The sequence below is a fragment of the Piliocolobus tephrosceles genome, chromosome 13 (assembly GCF_002776525.5).
Source record: "Piliocolobus tephrosceles isolate RC106 chromosome 13, ASM277652v3, whole genome shotgun sequence".
Classification (NCBI taxonomy): domain Eukaryota; kingdom Metazoa; phylum Chordata; class Mammalia; order Primates; family Cercopithecidae; genus Piliocolobus; species Piliocolobus tephrosceles.
The window spans coordinates 48565934-48589068 of NC_045446.1; the positions used below are offsets into that span (position 1 = coordinate 48565934).

General features: G+C 36.9%; 1 protein-coding gene across 21 annotated transcripts in view; it reads left to right on the top strand.

Annotated features, from left to right (window-relative positions):
• The window catches only part of SOX6 (SRY-box transcription factor 6), a 705024-nt gene that overhangs the window by 643389 nt on the left and 38500 nt on the right, over nt 1–23135 (top strand). For all 21 annotated transcript variants that reach the window (XM_031933892.1, XM_031933891.1, XM_031933893.1 and 18 more), the window contains one exon: nt 14100–14208. In XM_031933892.1, coding sequence (XP_031789752.1) covers nt 14100–14208 — 109 coding nt within the window. The remainder of the gene's footprint in view (nt 1–14099; nt 14209–23135) is intronic.

The following is a 23135-nucleotide window of genomic DNA, read 5'->3' on the forward strand; positions in this document are numbered from 1 at the left end:
ATCTAAGCATCATTTCTAATTCAGCAGGAAGGAGTGTTTACATTGAAGCACTTGCTTTTAGACCAGGAATTCAGAGTCCACATTTTAAAATACCTTAAGATTTAGTTTTTGAGAAATAAAGTTGGTGCAGTCTCTACCCTTGCTGGTATGATCTACAATGTGCTGCATTTCAGTTTCTAATTTCTGATTGTGAAGATGACAAGCTTTGTTTTTTCCTAATATAATGACAACAAACAAAAAGCTCTACCCAAAATATGCATTACACTGTAAATATTTCAAGTTTGTGCCAGTTAAGGTCAGTTGTGAAGGACAGGTGATTTTTATTCTATTTACTGATTTATTTTCACTATTGTGGAAATAGTGGAAGGGAATAAAAGCACTCGCACCCATCCGCTCTGTTCTCTGGCTCTCTGATGACAAACGGCTGATATGTGGAGAGCACATACCTCATTTACATCACATGCATAATGTACTCTATCTGGGATATTAGCTTCTCGGTCTTGCAGTGTTGCCTAACACACACAGTGATCAGCACATTTTTTGAGACTGCAATAATCAGAGGAGTGTAACAGTGACGTGGGAACAAGAGGAAATAACATGGAATAACAATGTACCCATCATTGTTCTGTTGTCATCCCTCCTAGCCAGTTTGGTTTCCCTTAGAGCCTAACAAACGCTTCATGAATTCAGTGGAATAAAACATGGAACTGGGTGCAAAATTAATACATCTATTCCCGAGCTCCATATTCATAGAAAAAAGGAAAATATTGACTACATAGGGAACAGACTTGCCCTGAAAGCTTTGTGGATCTATGCATATGCTTATGTAATCTTCAAACAAGTTGTGCAGCCTTTTACAAATGCGTCTAGCCTCATTTAATCTCAAGTAAGTCTTTGGATACCACAAAGGAAAAAAAAAGAAGAAAAAGTCAGATGTAGGAAATAAAGTAAATCTTCAAAAATATGCAAAATATAAGTTCCCAATAAAATACTGTCTGCCACATTAATTAGCAGGCTGTGTACAAAATTTATTTTTAGCATGCTAACCTCTTCATGGTTTTCACACATTGACTCAAATAATGTCAGAGCAGTTTTCACTCATATTGTTCAAGATTTTATCAAGAGTTCAGTCCTGCAAGTATTTTACAAAGTAGTTGCATGTTCCTGTACTATAACTGCTTGCGGTGTTCCCAAATAAGTCTTACACATGAGTTCAATAAATAATTAGAAGCCCAGATGTTTGAAACAGATATAGCAGATACACTGTAGCTGTGTTTAAAATACAGCTCCTTTCCCTTTGTCCTCCCATCAACTTCACAGCATTGCACTCTGCCATTTTCAGTTGTCTTCTAATTAAACCTAGACGTGCGGCGAGTATATACGTGTTCCCACACGTGCCCCTCTCTCATATGCAGCACGTGGAGGCATCCTGTATTGTTGTTGCTGACTTGAGACATTCCAGCAAGGAATTCTACTTCTTCAAACTGAACCGTAACATTCTTTGTTCCTTAAGCTCCCCTCCTGATAAGGAAATTGCTTATATTGAGACATGACTTACTGCTTCACATAGCAAAGAACTAAAAATTGGGTTTAAATTCCTGTCTTGAAGTGAGCCTAACTCATTTCTGTGTCCCTCTACAGTACTACTAAAGCAGGCTCTTGTTCCGTGTTTGATAAATAAAGTAAAAAATACTAGGTATCAGTAAAAACTAAGAACATTCCTAAATTTGGTTTTAAAATATAGCTGCCTGATTTTCAGGACATGAAAGAAATGTGAAGGAAATTTCATTTTATTATACCTTTAGCTTATTAAATTTAACATTTTTGTTAATATATGCTTCTCCCTCCCTATGCAGTTTTTTATCTTATAACTAAAAATGATGATTTCTAACTTATATATCTTAGTTTTTCCCTCTTTGAATAATTATACTAATTCCTGCAAATGCTGTGACATTATCAGAGAAAAGTTGTTTTTTTTTTTTTTTTTTTTTTTTTTTTGATTGTCTTTTTTAAGAGAGAGAAGAGTGTTATCGCTACATTTGGGAATTCTTAATTTGTATCTTATTTAGTCTGGTGTGCAATGTGACACCAGTTAATTGTATGTTATTTTGTGGTAACTACATGTTAACTCTGTTGGAAGTAATGGTAATTATACTGTAATTGATATCAGTTCTCCCACATCTTTGGAAAACCATACAATTAACACATATCCCCACAGTTGGACACTATCTTTTGTCTTTTGTAATGGTGCCATATTGGAGTACTGTTTTGAAAAGCGTTTCTAAATATTTTCTTCTTCTTTTAAACTTATTTTTAAAATTTCAATTTCAGAATGCTTTTTTTTAATTTGTATGAAATGAAAACAGTTTCTAAATTTTAATTTTACTTAATCTTAAGAAAAGCTTCTTCCACAATGTGACATAGTCCTGGATTATTTTTAATTTTTATTTTAATACTCATTTGTGACATCATTTGACCTTATTTAGTGCTTCTTTTTTCCTAGAAGGAGGATAACAGTAGAATATACAAAATCCTGACATTAAGGAGTTAATCAGTTTTCTTCTGAAGAAAGTCCCTCTTCTTAGCAGCAGTCTTTGCATTTATGTTACTTTACTTGCAGACAAAAAGAGATGTATTCTGGGCTAGTGCCACCATAATGAGTCTCCAACTAGGGACACAGAGGAATCTTTAAGCCACATTCTGATGAAAATGTGTTCCCTCTGATTTTCCCTGCATCCTTTCTTTGCCTTCCTTTGCCTTTGTGTCCCTTCCCTTCTATTGCTTTTGACTATGGTGGCCACGGAATTTCAGAAGTAGCCAACAGATGCTTTTTGGCTAAGTGTGACCATCCTTTGGTAGGCTTGTTTGAAAAAAATGCATTGTTTTTAGTGCTTTTCTTGAGGTGAATAATTCCTCAGAATTTTTTTAGGACATGGTAAAGTGATTTTATCAATGCGTGCTGCAATGTAGATCTTAGAGAGAAAGAAAGTCAAATATCATAGAATCATCAGATTTCAGAACTGGAAGAAACCATGGAGATAAGTTAACTTAACGCCCTCATTTTGCAGATGAATCATACAGGGACTAGCATAGTTTGTAGAGTAAGAGTAGCTCAGTGGAAAGAGCAGGAGACTGAGAGTCTGGAGCTGAGAGGCATGTTCTGGATCTGTCACCAGCCAGCTTCAGGACTGTGGTAAGTGTCCAGACCTCTTCGGTCCCATTGCTCTTTGAATGAAGAGGCCTTTACATTTCCTTCTGGTACTAAAGCTTTCTCATGCTCCCTATTTTTCTTTTTAAAATATATGTGATTTTTGCAGCATACTTTTTTTTTTTAATTATAGGAAAAGCTCTTAGGAGATACAATATGCTTATATATCTCATAAATTAAAACCAATACATGGTAGCAATACCTTACATTTTCCCACTTTTTGTGTTTATGTTTCTGAGGGAAAAAATCTTCAAATTTATCAGTTTTCCAGCTAAAATTGAAGTGGAAGCCATATTTCTGAAGAAAATATTTATTCTTAGTTCGTATAGCTTTGATATTTTCAACTGAAATAAACTGCACCTGTGTTTCCACAATATAATACTAAATAATACTAAAAAGTACACATTATAAATTAAACAGGCACCTCAAATCAAGTACGTAGATTTTGAACTAATAGAATTCCCAAGATACCTTTTTGGACAAAGACATTTGCTTAGCTGGTCATTCATTTTATTGTGACACTCTTTGTTCATATGGTACATTTTAGAATAACAGTATCTTGGTGGTGGTTTAGGTGGAGATAGAATTCTCCACTTTTTACACCATGTGTTCAGTTTTAATAAGAGTTTGTGTAATTTTACAGTGGGACTTTTTGTGAACTTTTTACTGAAACAAATGGTTAATCAGAGAATATTCAGGAACAAATCTGCATCATGCCTCTGTACACGAATAAAAAGTTGAAACCACATATAAGTAGGAGTTAGGCTGCCACACAACTGGATTTACTTAAACCTGAACGCTTTATAACTCTACTTGGGAGTTGCAAACTTATAAATAACCTTGCAATTGGTTAAAACCATATTAAAACCATATGAATGAGACAGAAAGTATTTGGTTAAAGGGGTTCAGTTAGCACTATAATCCTGATGAAACTAATTTAATTCAGTGGCTCCCGAGCCTGCAAGGGTCTCATATCTTCAGAGTTAATGCTACTGTATCATTTATCATCTGATGGTCAGTGACAAGAGTCTAAATGTGTGTTACAGGAGATGTCTAGGATGCTGTCCTTGCCAGGGGTGTGGAGACAGAACTCGCTTAGTTTGGTGTACTCTTCAAATCCTGAGGGAAACTTGTCATACATCATTGGAGAATGTTTTTGAAAGGTCCATAAAACATCTCCATAAGAAGCTCTTCAGACATTAGTTCATTTCAGCAGGTATGTGCTGCATGCTTCTCTGCTTGCAGCGCACAGTTCTTGCTGGGCATAGAGCAGGTCGTGAGACACTTTCCCTCCCTCGAAATGCTTATGGTCCAGTAGCATATATCAGCATTCTTAGAGTTTATCTCAATAGCTTATAGCAGTCTTTATTGATTCTGTTTCTTGTCTCAAGTATAAATCTTCCTGTTTTTGAAAACTTTTGTCAAGTGCTTCCTTCCCTTTAAAGGGTAACTTATTCTTTTGAAGAATCATAGATAAATATATAGATGGATGGGCAAGGCTGTCAACAGATACTACTAGATCCTAAAGACAGAAGTTTCTAGATACTTGTTTCTGAGGCTAATAGGACCTTATCTCTAAAATATGCTACCTTTTTATTTGATAATTTTGGAAAACAACTAGCACCTTTCATGGCATAAGAGGTAGAAGCTGCCATTGTATTAGTTGGCTAGGGTTGCCATAATAAACTACCAGAGACTGCAGACTTAAACCACAGAAATTCATTTTCTCACAGTACTGGAGGCTGGAAGTCCAAGATCAAGGTGTTAGCAGATTCATTTCTTCTGAGGCCTCTCTCTTTGGCTTGTAGCTAGAGGCTGTCTTGATGTGTCCTCACATGCTCTTTCCTCTGTGTGCACACACTTCTGGTGTCCTTTTTTTGTGTCCAGATGTACCCTTCATACAAGTACACCAGCCGAGTTGGATTAGGACCCACCCTAAGAACCTCATTTTAACTTAACCACTGCTTTAAAAGCCCCATCTCCAAATACAGTCACATTCTGAGGTACTAGGGGTACCTATGAATTATGGGGAAACACAATTCAGCCCCTAACAACCAACCATCTTTACTCAGCTTGGATATTTCTAAATCTTGTGACGTTATCTCATTGGGATTACAGTGCCTAGGGTTCTCCCTTGACCAATGTCTTTGTTTGCTTGGCTTTACCAGGATTATCTTCCCTAGGAATGCTCTTGTTTCTCAGGAGGAATTAAACTGAAATTAATATAATTCTGTTGTAACAGTTTATTCTATTGCCCTTTCATAAGAGATTGGCCTTTTTAATTAATTCAAAGAATGAGTTGCTAATGGTGAATTGCTAAGCAATGTAAGAGATGTGTAAGGATATATTTTGTGGAGATGGTTCAGATTTTATGGAAAATTCTTCTTGGAGAGCCATTTCTAGTAATAATAATAAGGCAGGTTTTCTGTATCACAGCTCTGGGCCAACTCTGACCAGGAGATCACTCTGTTTAACTGACTTACACACCTTCCTTTGTATTTATCTGTCTTTAGTTATTTATATTTCACTGCTCTAAATAGGATCTGAAAATAATTGTACTCTATTTAAAAGTAAAATTAAAATGGAAGAAGAAAGAGAAGCAATTTTACCAACGTTACCAAGATTTAACAACCAGAGAGCCTAGTATGTTCAACATTGTGGGAGGTACTTATGTTATAGAGATAATAAGACATGGATACTGTACCTTGAGGAGCAAGTTGAGGAGACCAGTAAACAGACATAGAAACCAATAATTGCAATATATTTTTCTATAAATGTGGTGACGAAACAAAAGATGGGGTGTTAGAGGAGAGGGGATGATAGATTCTTCCCAGGGCTGGTGGAAGTAAGTCAACAAAGGATTTTGTCCAGAGCAGATGTTTTAATTAGGCTTAGAAAGGACTAATTATGATGTCATCTGGAAGGGAAGACATCATAATTAGAAAGAAAAAGTGGTATTCAGAAATATATAGGGTCATGGAATATCATAGCTAGTTCAGGGAGCTCCAAGAAATTCCATTTTATTGTAACAGAGAGTATAAACTAGAGTGAATAAGATGTGAAGCTGACGAGGGAGCAGGAGCCAGATCATAAAAAGACATACATACTTTGCAGAGAAGTTTGGTTCTTACCATACAAGTGAAGGAAGACTTGAGTGCTTAAAAGTAGTGAATAATTATCCAGCTCCTACATGGTTACTAAAGTTGAGATTTAAATTTACTTCTGAGTTACTTAGCAGCCAAGATAAAATGGAAGGCATTAGCTGGGCGCAGTGGCTCACGCCTGTAATCCCAGCACTTTGGGAGGCTGAGGCAGGCAGATAACCTGAGGTCAGGAATTCAAGACCAGCCTGGCCAACTTGGTGAAACCCCGACTCTGCTAAAAATACAAAAAAATTAGCCAGGTGTAGTGGTGTGCACCTGTAACCCCAGCTACTTGGGAGGCTGAGGTAGGAGAATCGCTTGAACCTGGGAGGCAGAGGTTGCAGTGAGGCAAAATCATGCCACTGCACTCCAGCCTGGGCAATAGAGTGAGACTCTGTAGATAGAAAGAAGGAAGGAAGGAAGGAAAGAAGGAAGGAAGGAAGGAAGGAAGGAAGGAAGGAAGGAAGGAAGGAAGGAAGGAAGGAAGGAAGGAAGGAAAATCAAAGCATCTTTGGTTATGTATTGTTCTATTGTTGATACAGGAGAAAGGATATTGACCTTTGGATAAGGACACTGTCTTCACTGTTGTTTAGTTTTGAGATACTTAGCAAACACTAAATAATATCTTTAACAGAAATGGATATTTTATGAGTTGCTGTATTTTTGCAAAGCACTCACATGTATAATCTCTGATTTAATCATTAAGCCCTTGCAGCATGAGCATTGTCTATTCCATTTCATAAATATGGGAACAGGCTCAGAGAGAACGCATGGTAATTGTAGAGTTATTATTCAAAATTCACCTCAGTACAAATACCTATCTAAATTTTGATTAAATGACTTAACCCATATACAAATTAGTTTTGAACCTCACCTTCTTCTGGTTGATAACACTAGTATTTTCTTTGTAGTATTGGTATGAGATTAAAGGAAGTACTCAATGGAAAGGGCTTTGCACATTGTAGATGATCAGTGTGTAGCATTCTTTCCTGCTTCTACACCAATAGATCTATTTATGCTGTGATGGCAAACACAATTGGAAAACAGCAGTTAGTCCTTAACTAATTCTTAAGTGCTAGCAAAATTTATTGGTGTTAAAAATGTATGAGAAGCTAGACAAATTAATAGTTTTAGCTGAAAAAATATTATTTAAAAACGAGGTTCAATAATGAACCTCATTTCATCCAGTCAAAGTCTATATTATCATGATTACTTACTCTAGAAACATCACAATGTCACTAGGAAAGTAAGTCCAATGCCTCTAAAATAATTCCCTCAAAATATAATCACCTTTTGAACATGTGGTTGCTTTCCAGTGTAAAGCCTACATTCTTGACCATTCATTAAATTACTAAATGCATAATGAAGGATATAAAATGAAGTATAACAAAATGATAGTGTTTGTTAAGTCAAAAAGGAAACCACACATGTGGTGAAGTGATGTTTCTGGAGAATCACAGCATAGCAAGATATGTATAGAACTAGGAATTAAAGAAAGTCGTTCAGAGTAAGAGATAGAATATCTCTTAGCATTATACTTAGCATTGCCTTGCTTTCAAAACAAGACAGAACCTTTTATTTTGAAACGTGTACTGCTTTTTAAGCCAAGCGTTTATGATATGTAGTATCTTCTTTTGCCAGAGTTTTGCAAAGACTTCGCAAAGATGGATTGTATTAATCTGCAAAAATTCCAAGTTACACTCAAAATCTCTTTTTCGCATTAAATTATATGATCAAATTGCATTTTTCAATTGTGCTCTTCTAAGATTGCTTATTTGCCTCTTTTATAAAATATTTAAGGTGTTTTCTGAATTTCCTTGTTTTGATTATTATTGCCCTTTTAGATACTTGTGCGGCATGTTTTTTATTTATTTGGCTAGATTAGTTATGTTGCCTTATATAAATGTGCAAGTATTTATGGACACTAATACTAAATGCTCTGTAAGATATATAGAAAAGGTCTAAGATACAATCTCTGGCTTGAAAAATCTTTTGATGTTATCGAGGGAGACTTGGTGGTATGCATGAACCAAAAGTCCAATTCTTTAACATAGTACGTAACTAGGGGCTAATTATGTAGGCAAAACTAAGACTTTTCGTATATCAGAGAGTAGGTAGATCAGAGAGTTTACAGAGTTCATGGAAAACTTGGGTTTTTCCATATGAATAGGATTTGGCAAAGAAGAAGCAAGAAGGAAGGATGATCGTGGTATTATTATTGGAAGGCAAGTCACTGCCCACCCCAACCAGAGGATATGTGACAAGAGAACTGTAGGAAGTTGAGTTTAAAAAGGTGTGTGGGGAGCAGTGTATGAAAGACCTTGAAAACCATGTAGAGAAGCTTGGAGGAAATGGAATAGACATGGGAAGCCATGGAAGGTTTTGAATCAGAGACATGAAGTAGAACTCTGTGAAGAGTGTGAGTTGAAGGACTGGGGAGGACAGTGCCAAGGATCAGGCAGATCAGAAAGGAGGCTGCAGCAGTGAGCTAGGTGTGTGGGCATGAAGACATGCGCTGGGGTAGTTAGTGATGGCAGGATGACATTGAGAGGGGGACAAGGACAATAGGCTATGTGGAAGAAAAATCAGCAGTCCTGGATGATCGCCTGGACAGAGAAGGGCAAGAAAAGCAGTGAGACAAATCACACTGACTCCTCTGCACTGATGTGAATACAGGAAAAGAGGGGAAGCTGGGTAAAGAGAAAGCTGCTTTTGCAGGGGAATCTTTACTTTCAGTTTAGGAAAGAGTTTTGGAAATACATCAAAATACAAAATGGAAATCAAACATTCATAAAAATTGAAGCTAAGAGCTAGGATGAAAATGACAAGACTTATTTAGCTTACACTCAATAACCTAGACATAGCTGAAACTCTGAGGATAAGCTATTATCTCAGAATATTGTCATGGCCTTAGAGAACTTATATTCATAATACATATATTTGTTATTTTTCTTAGAAAATTCTGCTTTAGGAATACACACAAAACATGATTAGTGGGGCTGTAGTATTAACCTTCCCTGCAAAATTCCTTATCATTACACATTTGAAAGACTTTTAAGTCTTTAATATTTAAATATGTATTTTAAGATGCAACAACAAAATCCTTATTTACCTAAGAAAGAATCATACCAGAATGCCCATGTAGAAATTAGGTGTTTCTAAATCCATAATTATATGAGCATAGAATTTATTTACTGTTCTATATATACATAAATAGAATATTTGGCAATTAGTTCATAACACACATTTAAGTTTATTTAAGAGAATCAATGTGGAGAGTATCATAATTATAATGCATTTTACACATAAAAATAACATGAGGTAATCATTTTTTACCTGTTTTAACTATGCTATAGGTAATGGCCCATTAGTTGTATGTTCCATGGCTGCCGTGAATGATCCCCCATATTCAGACACCCCTTAGAAATGAGCCTTTGAATAAACATTGGTAAAGTACCTCTCATTCAGACCATTGGAATGAAATATACCACATAATTGACCAGACATGTGTATTTAAATGAAATATATTTGTTTGTAAAGCAGCAAACAAAAAACCTCTCTCAGTGTGTGCCATTTTCCACTTCAGTTTGTGGCAAAGAGGACCATGTTGAAATAATTTGAGGCCTGGTACATGCTGGTCAGTCTTGGTAATGCAGAAGGGAGGGACACAGCACATCATTACATTTCACATGTTGTTTTTCAGGAGATGGCTGCAATCAGTCACTTCACATATGGTTTGAAAAAGACTTGTCTCTCTGGCAAGCAAACTGTTGTTTAAGTACACAATCCACTCTACTACTGAAACAGTTTTGCCAAACTTATCCAAGTATTCTTACATGCTTAAAGATGGTATAAATATCATTTATTGCTAGCAGTTTTCTTCAGACTATATGGAATGTCTTCCTGCTGCCTGATCTAAGTGTCCCAGTTTACATTATGGCCTTTACTGCCTCTGTTTGATGGAGTGATCAGTAAAAATTTAATGACACTATAAAATAATAAAAATGTCATTAATTTACCACGGATCTTGGATGCAGTGGTTGTAAAGTTACATTAATAAACAGAATATTTTTTACAACAAAAAGCATTGTTACGTGGGAACGTATAAATAACACACATAAATTTAAGAGCAATTTTACTGTTAGCACACACATTATTATGGAATAGCCAATAAGTGTATAAAACATAGTATATAAAATTTTATTAAAATATACTGTGCACATCAAAAATTCAGCTTTTATCTAAGTGCAAAGAAAAGCCATTATTGTGTGCTTGCTGTTTCATTGCTGTTCTTTCCCCAGATCACAATTTTACATTTGATGCCAGTAAGAGGAAGTTGATTTTTTTCCTAGATGAAAACAAACCTCTGTTCTTTTAGTTACCCCAAATTCATTCTCTCTCTCCACCCATACAAAGACAAAATTGATCAATCTTGCCATGGTAGGAAGGGAAAAGTTGCTAATTTAATGCAAAGTTAAAAATAATGCCCGAAGAGTTGAATGGTTTGTTCAGTGACTCTGGAAATAAGGGATAATAATGCAGCAGTCTATCTGTCATCAGTGAGGCTGCCCCGTCATTGACTCTGATAATATGTGAAGATGATGGATGCTACCGGCTTGTGGCTTGTAACATTTAACATTCATCAGCTCCCACTAAAGGAGGCTTTATCATTTAAATATCTTTATTTAATATGCAACATCTACCTCATACATCATAATTTCAAAGCACTTAGAGAGCCAACAGTCCTACAACACAGCAGAGCTGACTTTAATTTTTTTTCAATAACTTTTATGTTGCCTGCATGTTTGTGACTGACAATGCATAAGTAAGTGTCTGATCACATTGCTGCATGTAAAATCCACTGTCAACATGAAGATGGGGCAATTTTCCTGGAAGGGGTGGGATTAAATTAGCATTGAGGTATTTTGCTTATATCTCCAACATATCTTACTTGGGAACTAAGTACATGGTGAGAGCTAGTTCAAGTGTGTGGAAATTTGGACTTAAGAACTTGCCACCCACAGTCTATATTTGTTCCATATAGGGGCATGCTCATGGGTACTTAATGGCAGAAGTTTAAGCTTATTGGAACCAAAGTATCTTTATACTTCTCTCTGTGCCCACATCCACATCCTGTATTTACTAGGCTCATGTTCAACCTCACTGGTAAAATCTTTGCTTAGCTCAGCTGCCCAGACTTAACTTGTAGACATCAGGCCCTCTTATCTTATGGTTATGTGGCTGGCAAATAAATATTCTGAGCTATTCTTTGAAGAAAAGAAGGAAATCTTCTGGGAGACTAGGTGGAAATTTATATGAAAGGGCATGGCTTTGCTGGGTCCTTCTTTAATCTCAAACACAAGTGCTTAATATTACCAAATCTAAAATGCAACCCACTGCCCAAAACAATTTCTATCATTGATTTATTTTCTTCCTATTTAACAAGTGTTTCATGGGATATTCTTCCTTGACTTCTACTCTGTCAAAATATTTATATTTTAAAGGGAAAGTATCTCTGCACATTTTTTTTTCAATGAAGTCAGAAAAATGTATGACTTCAAAGACACTGTGAATGTGTTGTTGAATGTTCTGAATGTTTTTTGTTATGATTAAAAACAAGCTGATACTACTGAATTGTGAGTGCACTTCATTTTTTATAAAAGAAAAGATATTATCATCATGTAAGCTTTGTTGTCTTAGGATTTTACAAACCATGGCATGTAATTTTCCCTCTTCTCCTTCCTTGTCAAAATATTGATATTCTTTCAGGAACTTTATTTTATTTTACTTTTTTACTGAGAATATTTTCCAGTAAAATCAAAGAGAATGAGTGACTAGAAAGATACTTGAAATATGCATATTGATAGATAGCACAGTCTGTTGATTTTCAGAGAAAGTTGTTTTTCCCCCTATGAAAATACAGTTAAAGGTTGTTCTTCCAAGAAGATTGCAGGTGTCACATCAAAACTCCTTTTGCATTTAACATAGGGAAAGCATTCACTTGCAAATATTTGAAATGCGAAACAATGTGATAAAACAAAGGTTGAATATTTTGCTTTCCCTGGTACTACTCATCTCCACTTTAATTCTTTTTCTTTACATCATGACAACCAAAGTGCTACTCAAAAATAGAAATTGGCTGATTAAAAGCAGCTGTCCTTTCCCTGACTGTGTGTGAAGCTCCCATAAGGCTTATAGTTGCTTTTTGTTGTGTCCTGCATCTGGGTTAATTTGTTCTTGTGCACCAGTGTTTTCACATAAGAAGATATTAGGGAACTGCACTTAATTTGGTTTTTATTTTCATTCTGTTTTTCATAAGTGTCGTATTTCAGAGGTTTCCCCACATACTGCTATTTAAACTAGTGAGTATATTACCCAGTTAGGGAAATTCGTGATTGTAATTTTTGTTGCAAATCTTTCATAGAAATGGTGTAGATTAAAGCAAGGTTTATGCTGTGTTTTCTTCCAACACAGATTTCAACATATTCCATGATGAAGGGGAACTGGAAGACTTCCTGCACAATTTGACTGATGGGAATTAATTATAGAAATATAATGATATTCAAAAATAATCATATTAGAAAGCACAAATGTAGTCAGGCTGTACAAATGAGGCACAGCCTCTATCAAGTAATTGTATGTTTGCTCTTTAAGAATATTTCTAAGTTTCTAAACATCTTACAGAAGAGAACACTCAGAGTGTTTCCATCTAATGCCGAACATGCTCAGTACAGAACTAGGTCATTGAACAATAGACTGAACAGCAATCAGCACTCTACTGCTGCATAATGCATTAAGTATAACATGCAGAAACCATTCCCGGAGCTGGAAGCTGCTATTTTATGTCTGTAAATTCAAGCTGACATGACATTTAATATTGCTTCATAGTAATGAACAACAAGGTTTCATTCATTCATAAGCACAACACAAAGCCAAGTTTGAGTCAGGAGAGTAGTAAGGAGATGAGAGGGGAACATGCGCTGTGTTTCTGCAGACAAGAACACCATATTAATGATGGTCAATGAGCTCCTCTGCTACTGATCCGGAGAGCTGCAGAGGGAGTGTTCACTGTGATGTTTCAGATTCCTACTCCTAGAAGAACTGGTGAACAAGTAAAACAGCTCTGGGTTTCCCTCCTAAAGCAGCAGGGGTATTTAACTTTGCTGGCTCCATGGCTGGCTAGGAGTGATGTCCTCCTTTTCAGTTCTCAGCAAATCACTGTTGAAATTCTGAGACAAAATAGTAGTATCAATCGTCATCTGGTTGGCCTGCTTTGAATTATTTGTTTTTGAAATCCTTGTGCATAAAATTCTAATTTGTATTTCCCCAGGAATGCCAATGTAAACTATGATCTCTAAATGAGAAAATTCCTCTCCCATTAAATTTAGCCGTTTATTTTAATAGGAACCGCTCTTTCAGGTTTTTGCATTGTTGGCTCAACCCTCTCTATTGCGTTCTTTTTAGATTACTGGAGCAAATCCAACAGAGCAAAGATATGCACCCAAGCTCTGGCAGGTTCCCTGTCACAGGTTTCCTTTCCCTACAGGTACTGTGGTCTAGATGCTGTAAGGGCTGTCCGTGTCACAAACAGCTTTCAACGGAATCTTCCTGAAAGATTTTCAGAGTCCATGTTGGTCAGAAATGATATTTTTGAATCCACCTTTTGCCCATTAAGTAAGATAGAAACTGGAAGGAAATGGTGGCTGTTTTGGAAACTAGAATAAACCTCTGATTATTTGTTCCTCTAGGAAAGAACGCGCTTTGAGAATCTGGGACCCCAGTTAACGGGAAAGTCAAATGAAGATGGAAAACTGGGCCCAGGTGTCATCGACCTTACTCGGCCAGAAGATGCAGAGGGTGAGTGACTTTTCTCTAGCTCTTTTCTGCTGCTCCATGTGTTTCCAAAGGTGTGTCTGAGCTAGATATAGGATCTTTATAGTTTTTCATAGGAGTCATCAGCTAGATTTCTTAGGCAAAGCAAAGGAAATGTTACTCTTTAACTACGTATGTTTGTTATGTTGTGCATTATAGTAGAAGACTTTAAGAAGCAGCTAGATCTTACATTACTGAATACTTAGCAATCCAAGTACTTCAAGTTACCATCAAAGTTTTAAAGTGAAAGGATCCTCTACATTTCAATGAACAGCAGAATTCTGTGTTTCATCCATCTCACTGCATTTGCATTTAAAAAGGGAAAACATACAAAGGAGGACTTTTAAGCATTATTTTGTCTTTCATTGACAAGTAATAATTGTATACATTTATGGGATATAAAGTGATTTTGATACATGTATACATTGTGGAATGATCAAATCAGAGTATTTAGCATATCCAAATCAAGTGATTCCCAGGTACAATCAAACCATTTTGGGGATTAAATGATAGTTTGCAGCAGTTTTAGCATAAACTTAATAATTGCTTGGGGAAGGCCCAGTCTGTGCCTATGCAGTAACCATTACTAACATCTTTCAGAAGTCTGGGTAGAAAGACCAGCCTTCCTCTCAGAATATTTACCCACACCAATATCAATGCCTGTTCACTTCTCTTCCCTTTTTGTTTGTTTGTTTTAAATGCACAGCAGCACATCAGCAGAAATTGCTCCCCAGAGTCTGGGTACAATTTATGGGTTAGGTCAGCACTTCAGTAGTAATGTTGCCTGGTTATTTACTGTGTCATCACAGAGTAGAGACTGGTTTTCCCGTTAGCTGTTGCTTTGGCAGAATCTGTCCCACCAGTCAGGGAAGATTAATTTGTTCTCTTCAGAGTAACATGATACTTCACCCATCTCAGGTCCCAGCTAAAGTCCTTCTTTAGCTTAAGGGGAAGAATCTCACTAGTATCCCTTTAACTGGCAGGGTTTCTTCCAGGACCCTAATCCCTTGAAAACACATGAAGACACTTCATAGCAGCATCTAAACTGGGCGTGGCTTCTAGTGAGAGCCTGGGGCCATACCAGGCAGCCCAGAAATCCCTGGAATGAGGACTCAGAGATGAGTAGTGTTAGACATTAGGAAGCCCTTCAGAAAGTTTTCAGAATGATAATTTTTCATACTAGTAGGAAAGACTAATATTTGATGATAGTTTGGGAGACAAGGTGTTAAAATAAATTCTGATTAGGATGTGTATGTGTATATGGGAATAAAGAGGGAGGGAGGGAGGGAGGGGAAGAGAAGAGAAAGGAAGGAAAGGAACAAGGAAGAGGGAAGATAGGTAGGAAGGCAGACATAAAGAGGACTCAAAATATGCTTGCTGTCTTCCTTGAAGAATGTCTATCAACAGCCTGTTATTTTCATAGGCACTTAAAAGTGCAGGTTTTCCACTGATAAGGGTTGAGATTCCTCTACCTAGGGAGCCAGGAAGTCCAAATGATGTTACTTGCACAGTTAACCATCTGATTGCAACACAGAAATTGTGGCTGACCTAAAAGCCTGTGTGGAAGCACTTCAGGTCTGTCCCATCTCAATTTTATTGGGAGACGGTACTGTAGAGTACCTAAATTGTTGACCATATGTAATGAAATAAATATTTTTCATTACTTTGGAGTATTCCGTCTGTTTATTTGACAACAGGCTGGTAGTTACAGAGCTCTATCACCTTACCTGCGCTGTCAAAGACTTTTCTTAATTTGTCATTCACCTTTTTTCATTTGCTTCCTTAACTGCATATTTGGTGTAAATATAGTCAGTTATCTCTCAGTAATGTCATTGTCTAGTTAGTGATATCATGTGCTTGGTAAGTTAAAAATCATGATCTGAGTTATTAACTATATAAAAGGAAAAAGCTAAAAATTTAACTAGAGAAACATACTGTATATAAATATTTTTGGATATTCTATCCAACTCCTAGATTGTCTAGATTCAAACCAATTTCCCTGGTTGTTTTGTTTTTAGAAAACATTTTTATCAAGTGTTTATATACTAGAGAATATGTTAAGCTTTTTACCCACATTTTCTCATTTAATCCTTATACACATTGTGAAGAAGGCATTACTTTTTCCATTTTACATGTGAGAAAACTGAGGCTGAGAATAATTAAATTACTCGCTATGAACCACATATTAAGGTTAGAGCTGAGATTCTCCCAAGCAACCTGCCATACTGCCCCCTACAGTATATGTAGAAACACATGGTCCCTTCGTTTTTCTGAACAAACTCCTTGTAACCTTCCTCAGTACAGCCCATTTCCTCTGCCCTAAATATAGCAAGTCATGCCATATGCCAGCTCTCATGTTACTCTGTCACACACAGCAGCAGTGCCTGATGAGTGTCATAGTAGAAGGGCTGTAGTGGCCCAGGAGCTTAAGGAGCATGTGAAAACCTCCCTTCAGAAGCTTGCCCAGAAGTTGCCATTGAGACCTCATGTGCTTTTGGGGGTTCATGAATGGAGTCAAATTACCTGTTCCAATACCGACGGAAGTGCAGTGCTTCTGTGAGGACTGCTAGCATGGATAGCAGCCTTCTGCTGACTTAAGGATGTATCCTGGCATCTGTTCAAGGCTGAGCTGATTGCAAAGTCTGCTGGAGTTACACTTCATATTAAAGTCAGAGTAGATAACAGGTACACATGATACTTTCTCTACTTTGTTCCTTCATATTTCCCTTAACAGTAAGATTAAGAAGAAACTAAAGTATCAGAATAACTAAAAAAAGTATTTGCTCCTTTACTTAGTCTTTGGTCTAAAAAAACAACCAACCAGCATTTCTTGAGTGCCTACCATGTGCCAGTCCCTAAACTAGACTTAGAACAAATGATGGGAAGCAAAGCAGAGATGTCCTTGACCTCTTTAAACATATGGTCTAGTGAGGAAAGACAGAAGATTAAAAGGGAAATATGTACACACATAATTATCATGGAGAAAAGCACTAAGAAGATCAGGACTTCTTTGTGCTCTATAGAGGATTCGGAGTGAGAGCTCCTTAGCGGGGCTGAGTTGATAGGTAACTTCTGTGCCTCTGGCCCAGATGTCTTCTCCCTCAGTCCAGACAGGTTTCCTCTGGCTTTGGAACAGCAATTTTAAGGGGCTATGCCCTCCCTCCACATCTACCCCGTCCTCTTGTGGGGCTTCTAAAGTGATGAAAGTAAACCAACCCAGAAGATGAGGCCCTGCTTCCACCAGGCTTCCCAGAAAAATGTCTGTCAGCCATGAAAATGACAATATCACTTAGTAAGCAACTTGTAGACATGCTTCATAGCCCTGAGCCTGGAGGCAGTGAGGAAAAGGTCACCAAAAGAGGCAGCTGTGGATGTGTATTAACCACTCATCAAAATCATATGACAAAACCATAGGCAAGGAAAACAGAAATTAAAAATATAAAAGGCAAATGCCTTCAAAATTTTATTTTTAAAGTCCAGCTGTTATTTGGCTTGAATGTGACAAGACAGCATTTCTTGTTCACCATGATATTTATAAAACTACAAATTCACTGGTGCCGGGGACTTAGGAAACATGTTTAAGGTTGTGTTATACTTTGAAGCAGTTGAAGTCTTAACATGTATTGAGTATACATAATTTGTTAGCTCGTATGTAGGACATGTAAGGAAGAGAGGGCTTGATTAGTTGAGTCTGTCACCATATAATTAAGAATAGTGAACAGCTGTTGAACTTTTTATGGACTTTTCGTATGGCATTGCCCCTTTTCTTATTCTGCTTAGGCAAGAGTGCAATTCTTGTTCCAGCTCTCCTAATTTCAAGGTTGCCTATAGACTAGAAAGAGTTCTATCCTGTTTAATGGGAGATCTGAGTTGAAGTTCCTTTGCCAAACAACTAAAAACAAGAACCTCTGGGCTTATGTTTCTTTATCTTTTAAAAGAGGTATGTTGGATTTGACTTAATCTAAGGTCCTTTCCAAGTCTGCGATTATTATTAGAATCTTCATAAAACACTGAGTGAATTTCTTCTCAGAAAGATAATCTATCTATCATAGGTTCCATTTAGGGATTTTTTTAGAGAAGTAAAAGAGGAGAGTAATGGCTTAGAGGTTGTATTTGTGCCACTTGCTGAATTGAGTTTTCATGTTCCTTGAGCTTTTCTTTTTGTTAATGAGAAGATCTCTCCAGTAGTATTTCCCAATTACCTTCACAGATGGGCTCCCTCCTCTTTCTCTCGGCTCTCCTTTTCTCCAGCAACAATATTTGAGACTCAACTTTTTAAATATATTCTTTTCCCTCCTGTTTCTTTTTTCTCTTATACCTGGGGTTTCTAAAGGGATACTTTTCTTTTGTTTCTGTTTTGCTGTATGTTTTGTTTAAGAAAACATTCTTCTAACACCTTTAAAACAATTTTCACATCAATTACTCTGTCCCAGCCTTATTGAGAGGTTGTACCTCATTTTGATTTGGGGCATAGTGAAAGATAAGCCTAGCATTTATGGATGAACTCTGAAAGGGATTATCTTTGGCCAGACTGTTGGACCTTGCATCAGAACTGGAATGATGTGCTGTCCTCCATGTATTAAAACTTTGCATTGATTCAAATGGAAATAGATATGTGTACCAAGAATACCCTCTTTTGGGACTATTGCACTCACATTTCTTCAGAAGCATTATATAGATTTATACTGAATTTGTCAACTGGAACACAGCCAAGATGACATTACCCTTCTGAAGCTTTATTTGTGTGTGTGTGTGTGTGTGTGTACCTCCATTTGCTTCTAAGTTTTATATCTCAGGATAGTTTTATTATTGTCAGTTTAAGCTCTTTGTTTAAGACAAATAGCAGAGATTGCAATAATTCTTATTTTCTTTAAAACACACTGCTTAATATGAATGCCCTGTCTTAAAAATCCTGCTCATTCTTTGATCCACATACTTGGAAAGTGTTGAAGTTTTCCTCATTCCCCTACCCTCCCTAGATCCTTATTCCTGGTAGAAAAGATTGACTCTATGATACATGACTCATTCAAGGCAGCAGAGGCAAACTGTAGCCTAATGTGGGGTGGGGTTTAAATGCTATAACTGCATAAAGATCATTAGTTCAAGCCTACCAGAATACAGTGCCTCACATTGCAACTCTTGGATTCTCAAATGTGAAATAAAGGAGAGAGGTCATCAAATCTGTAATTCAGGCCAAGAAATCACTTCTTATATCCCTGACAAGTAGTCGTTTTACGTCTGTTCAAATGTCTCTGAGAGTCTGAAGACAGAATACTGACCACTTCTTGAGAGGCTCATCCTCATTCAATTAGCTGTTTGTTAACAATTTATAACTAAAATTTGCCTCACTTTCTTGTAACTTCTACCCATTGGTTCCAGTCTGATTTGTAGACCCTAGCAATAAAACTTATCATTTCTTCATTTGACACACCTTCAGATATTTGCTTAAGGGCTAGAAGACTTAAATTCTGGTTGTTCCATCCTTGGCAAGTCATTTTCTTCCGCTAAATGTTCTCATCTGTCAATGAGGAAGTTGGTCTAGATGGATTCTAGTTGACAGTTTTTAAAAGTTTATTATTTTACTGTTATATAATTGAAACCATTCACCTTCAAGGCAACTAGAATATAATAAGTATCAATTAGGGATGATGCAGTAATAAAAATAAATATAATTATTATATAATTATATCAGAGATGATATACTTTTGCCCAAGAAGGTATCCAGCTGCTAGATACCAGGAATAAGAGATGAGAAATTACACATGTAAAAAGATAAGACTCCGGTAAATCAGAGGGAACATTAACTAGAACTATGCTGTGGGCATATGGGTCTGGCTTTCCATAGCTACCTAAAACGTGTCCAGGCATTTCAGAGAAATGAATAGGCAATTGCGTCTCTATGGAACTGGCAGACTGTTGACTGAGGCCAGGATGGGTGGTGAGGAAGGCTTAAGACCTGGTGAAAAGGAGTAACAGCCACAGAGGCTAGGATATAAGCAGAGTCCACAAAGCTCTGGGCTCTGGACTAACTCTGTTGTATGAGTATCACAAAAATGTATTTTACTGTGGTTATAAACAGTTTTAGAGGATCCTGTGCACCAGTTTATATCAGCACTATATATAAAGTGCAGCTCTCTTAAACAAGCAAATAAACTTCTCTTAAAGAAATATATTTGCTGTGTCTTAAAAGCTCCCAAATAACTTTTAATGTTGGTAGAAAACAATTTCCATTGAACCCTCCAAGTGATGTATAGTCCTGATGGGGCAAGATAGTGAAATGTCAAGATTCTTGTATAACTCCATCTCCTAATACTCCATAAAAGGAACTCAACCTGCTGCTTATTGTTGCTTAGGATACAAAGCCCAATCAAAGACCCAGCCTCTCTTTAGTGAGGAATCTAGCCCTACCAGATAGCTGGTTTCTCATTGGGCTGCCTTTTCTAAAGAAGTGTCAACGGCAGTATGAATAATTATCTCAAAAAGATCTACTTTTCTGACTGAATATTCTTTACCCTGGGGAAGAAATGCCAGTCTATGTCATTACTGAATCACATAGAAATATAGTCTGCCATCTGTATCTGCAAGTTCTGCATCTGTAGATTCAATCAACGGTAGATAAAAAAATTTCACACACACAAAATGGCTGGTTGTGTCTGTACTGAACATGTACAGACTTTTTTCCATGCGATTATTTCCTAAACGATGCCATGTAACAACTATTTACATAGTATTTACATTTTATAAGGTAACATAAGTAATCTAGAGATTATTTCAGGTATGTGGGAGGTATATGTGCAAGGACTACACCATTTTATATAAAGGACTTGGGCATCTGAGGATTTTGGTATCTGTAGGGGGTCCTGGAACTAATCTCTCTCAGATACTGAGTAATGACTGTACTTCTCCAACTTGCTACAGCAACTGAGCAATGAAAGATTAATACTATCTACCATGAAAATTAGACCCAAGACAAGAATAGCTAGCATATGTTCCTAATAGGACTACAAAATCAGTCCTCGCTTCCTCAGCGGTATGTATGTCTGCTTCACATAAACCAGCACGTTAGATTAAACCCTGACTGATAGAGTTCTGTCTGATATATTTGGACTGACTGTAGCTTTTGAGATTGTGGCCCTTGCCCAGATTCTTCTCTCCTGGCAGTAAGAGCCACTTGACTTTCTACCTGCAGGCTGTGGAATTCAGCCTAACCTTAAGGTAATGGGATTTAATGAGCATCAGGCTAGTTATGAATGTGCTTTAAATTCTCTCTGTTTAAGGTCAGGATTTGAATTGAGACCAAACTTTGACCAACTGGCCCTTTCCTGCTCTTCAAGTTCTGATAACTGTGTTTCAAACTTTTTCCAAAGAGTCAGTACCCACCCAGTCCTCCTCCAGTTTCTGTTACTGACTTCCTATCTTTTCATAACCAAGGTGTTCTTATACAGTCATGCACCACTTAATGACATTTAAGTCAATGATGGCCCACATATATGATGGTGGTCCTGTAAGAGTACAGTACCATATTTTATCTGTACTCTGTGTTTAAATATGTTTAAACAAATTACACAAATACCATTGTGTTGCCATTGCCTATAGTATTCAGTACAGTAACATGCTGTATGTGTTTGTAGTCTAGGAGCGATGGACTATACCATATACCCTAGGTGTACAGTAGACTATACCATCTAGGTTTGGTAAGTACATTCTATGATGTTTGCACAATGACAAAATTGCCCAAGGATTCATTTAAGGTATCCCCATTGTTAAGCAATGCATGACTATTTTTGAATGTCTCTTTCTAGATTGCTCTTCTTGTTTTGTTCTGCTTGTCTATCACTGCCTGTACTCACTTATCTGCAGTCTATTTTCTGCCTCTTTAGAGGTGGGTCTCTATAGACTGAATCTCTGGTGCTAGGAACCAGGTCTTTCTAACCAGGATCTGTCCCTACTTATGGCTGCCCAATCTTCAGTTTTACCCATATGTTCAACCAAGTTATAATTTACTGATTATCTCTTATATACACCATACTGTTATGGGCAGGGAGGGAAAGGTTTTTTAAAAAATGTAGACCACATTATATTCTTCAAGAACTTGTAATGTAGTTGGGATTACAAGCTTATTACACATAAAAAACAAAGTAGTTTAAGGTATTAAATGTTCAAGTACATCATTAAAAAAACAGAAAAGAGCTGCTATTTAGAGGAGGAAGTTGCAGTGCTTTGTGGACAGCAATGGTTCTGGAAAACCTGATAGAAGTGTGGCTGGAGGTAAGCCTAGGTTTGGATAAGCAAAAAGAAGAGGAAAATCTTTCAGCTGAGGGAATAATCTAAGCAGACACAGACATTAAGCAGATAGACGTTCATAGGAAAACTCCAGAAGGGAAGAATCATCTTTTTCATCTTTGTCTTCTCCACCAAGCCCAACACAAAGCCTTGCACATACTTGCAATTAATAAATATTTGTTGAATTGAGTATGTTACAGAAATAGATGGGTGACATATTAAGGAGGGCCTTGATTACCAGGCTGAGGAATTTGGACTTTACCACCAAATAAATATGCATTAACCTTTAATCATTCAAGACTGATTTAGACTAGAGAGGTTAAGAATAATGGAAATGCAGTAGTTAGGTTGCTTTTGGAGATCTGTAAGTCCCTTTATTCCTCTGCTCTCTTTAATATTATTTCAGAGAGGATGTTCAGGTAGATATCTTTCCATGTTATAACACGAGAAAGCTTAGCTGGTGTTAGGTGGGTTTTCATTCAAACTCATACTAGAAATAACTCCTTTCCTCCTCTCCTCCTGGATGCCAATAAGTAGGATTTTCACTGTCTACTGTGACGGATTGATGCCTTACAGATCAGTCTTGTACTTTTGCCTCCCACTTAGGAGTGCGGTTTTTCTTTTTAATT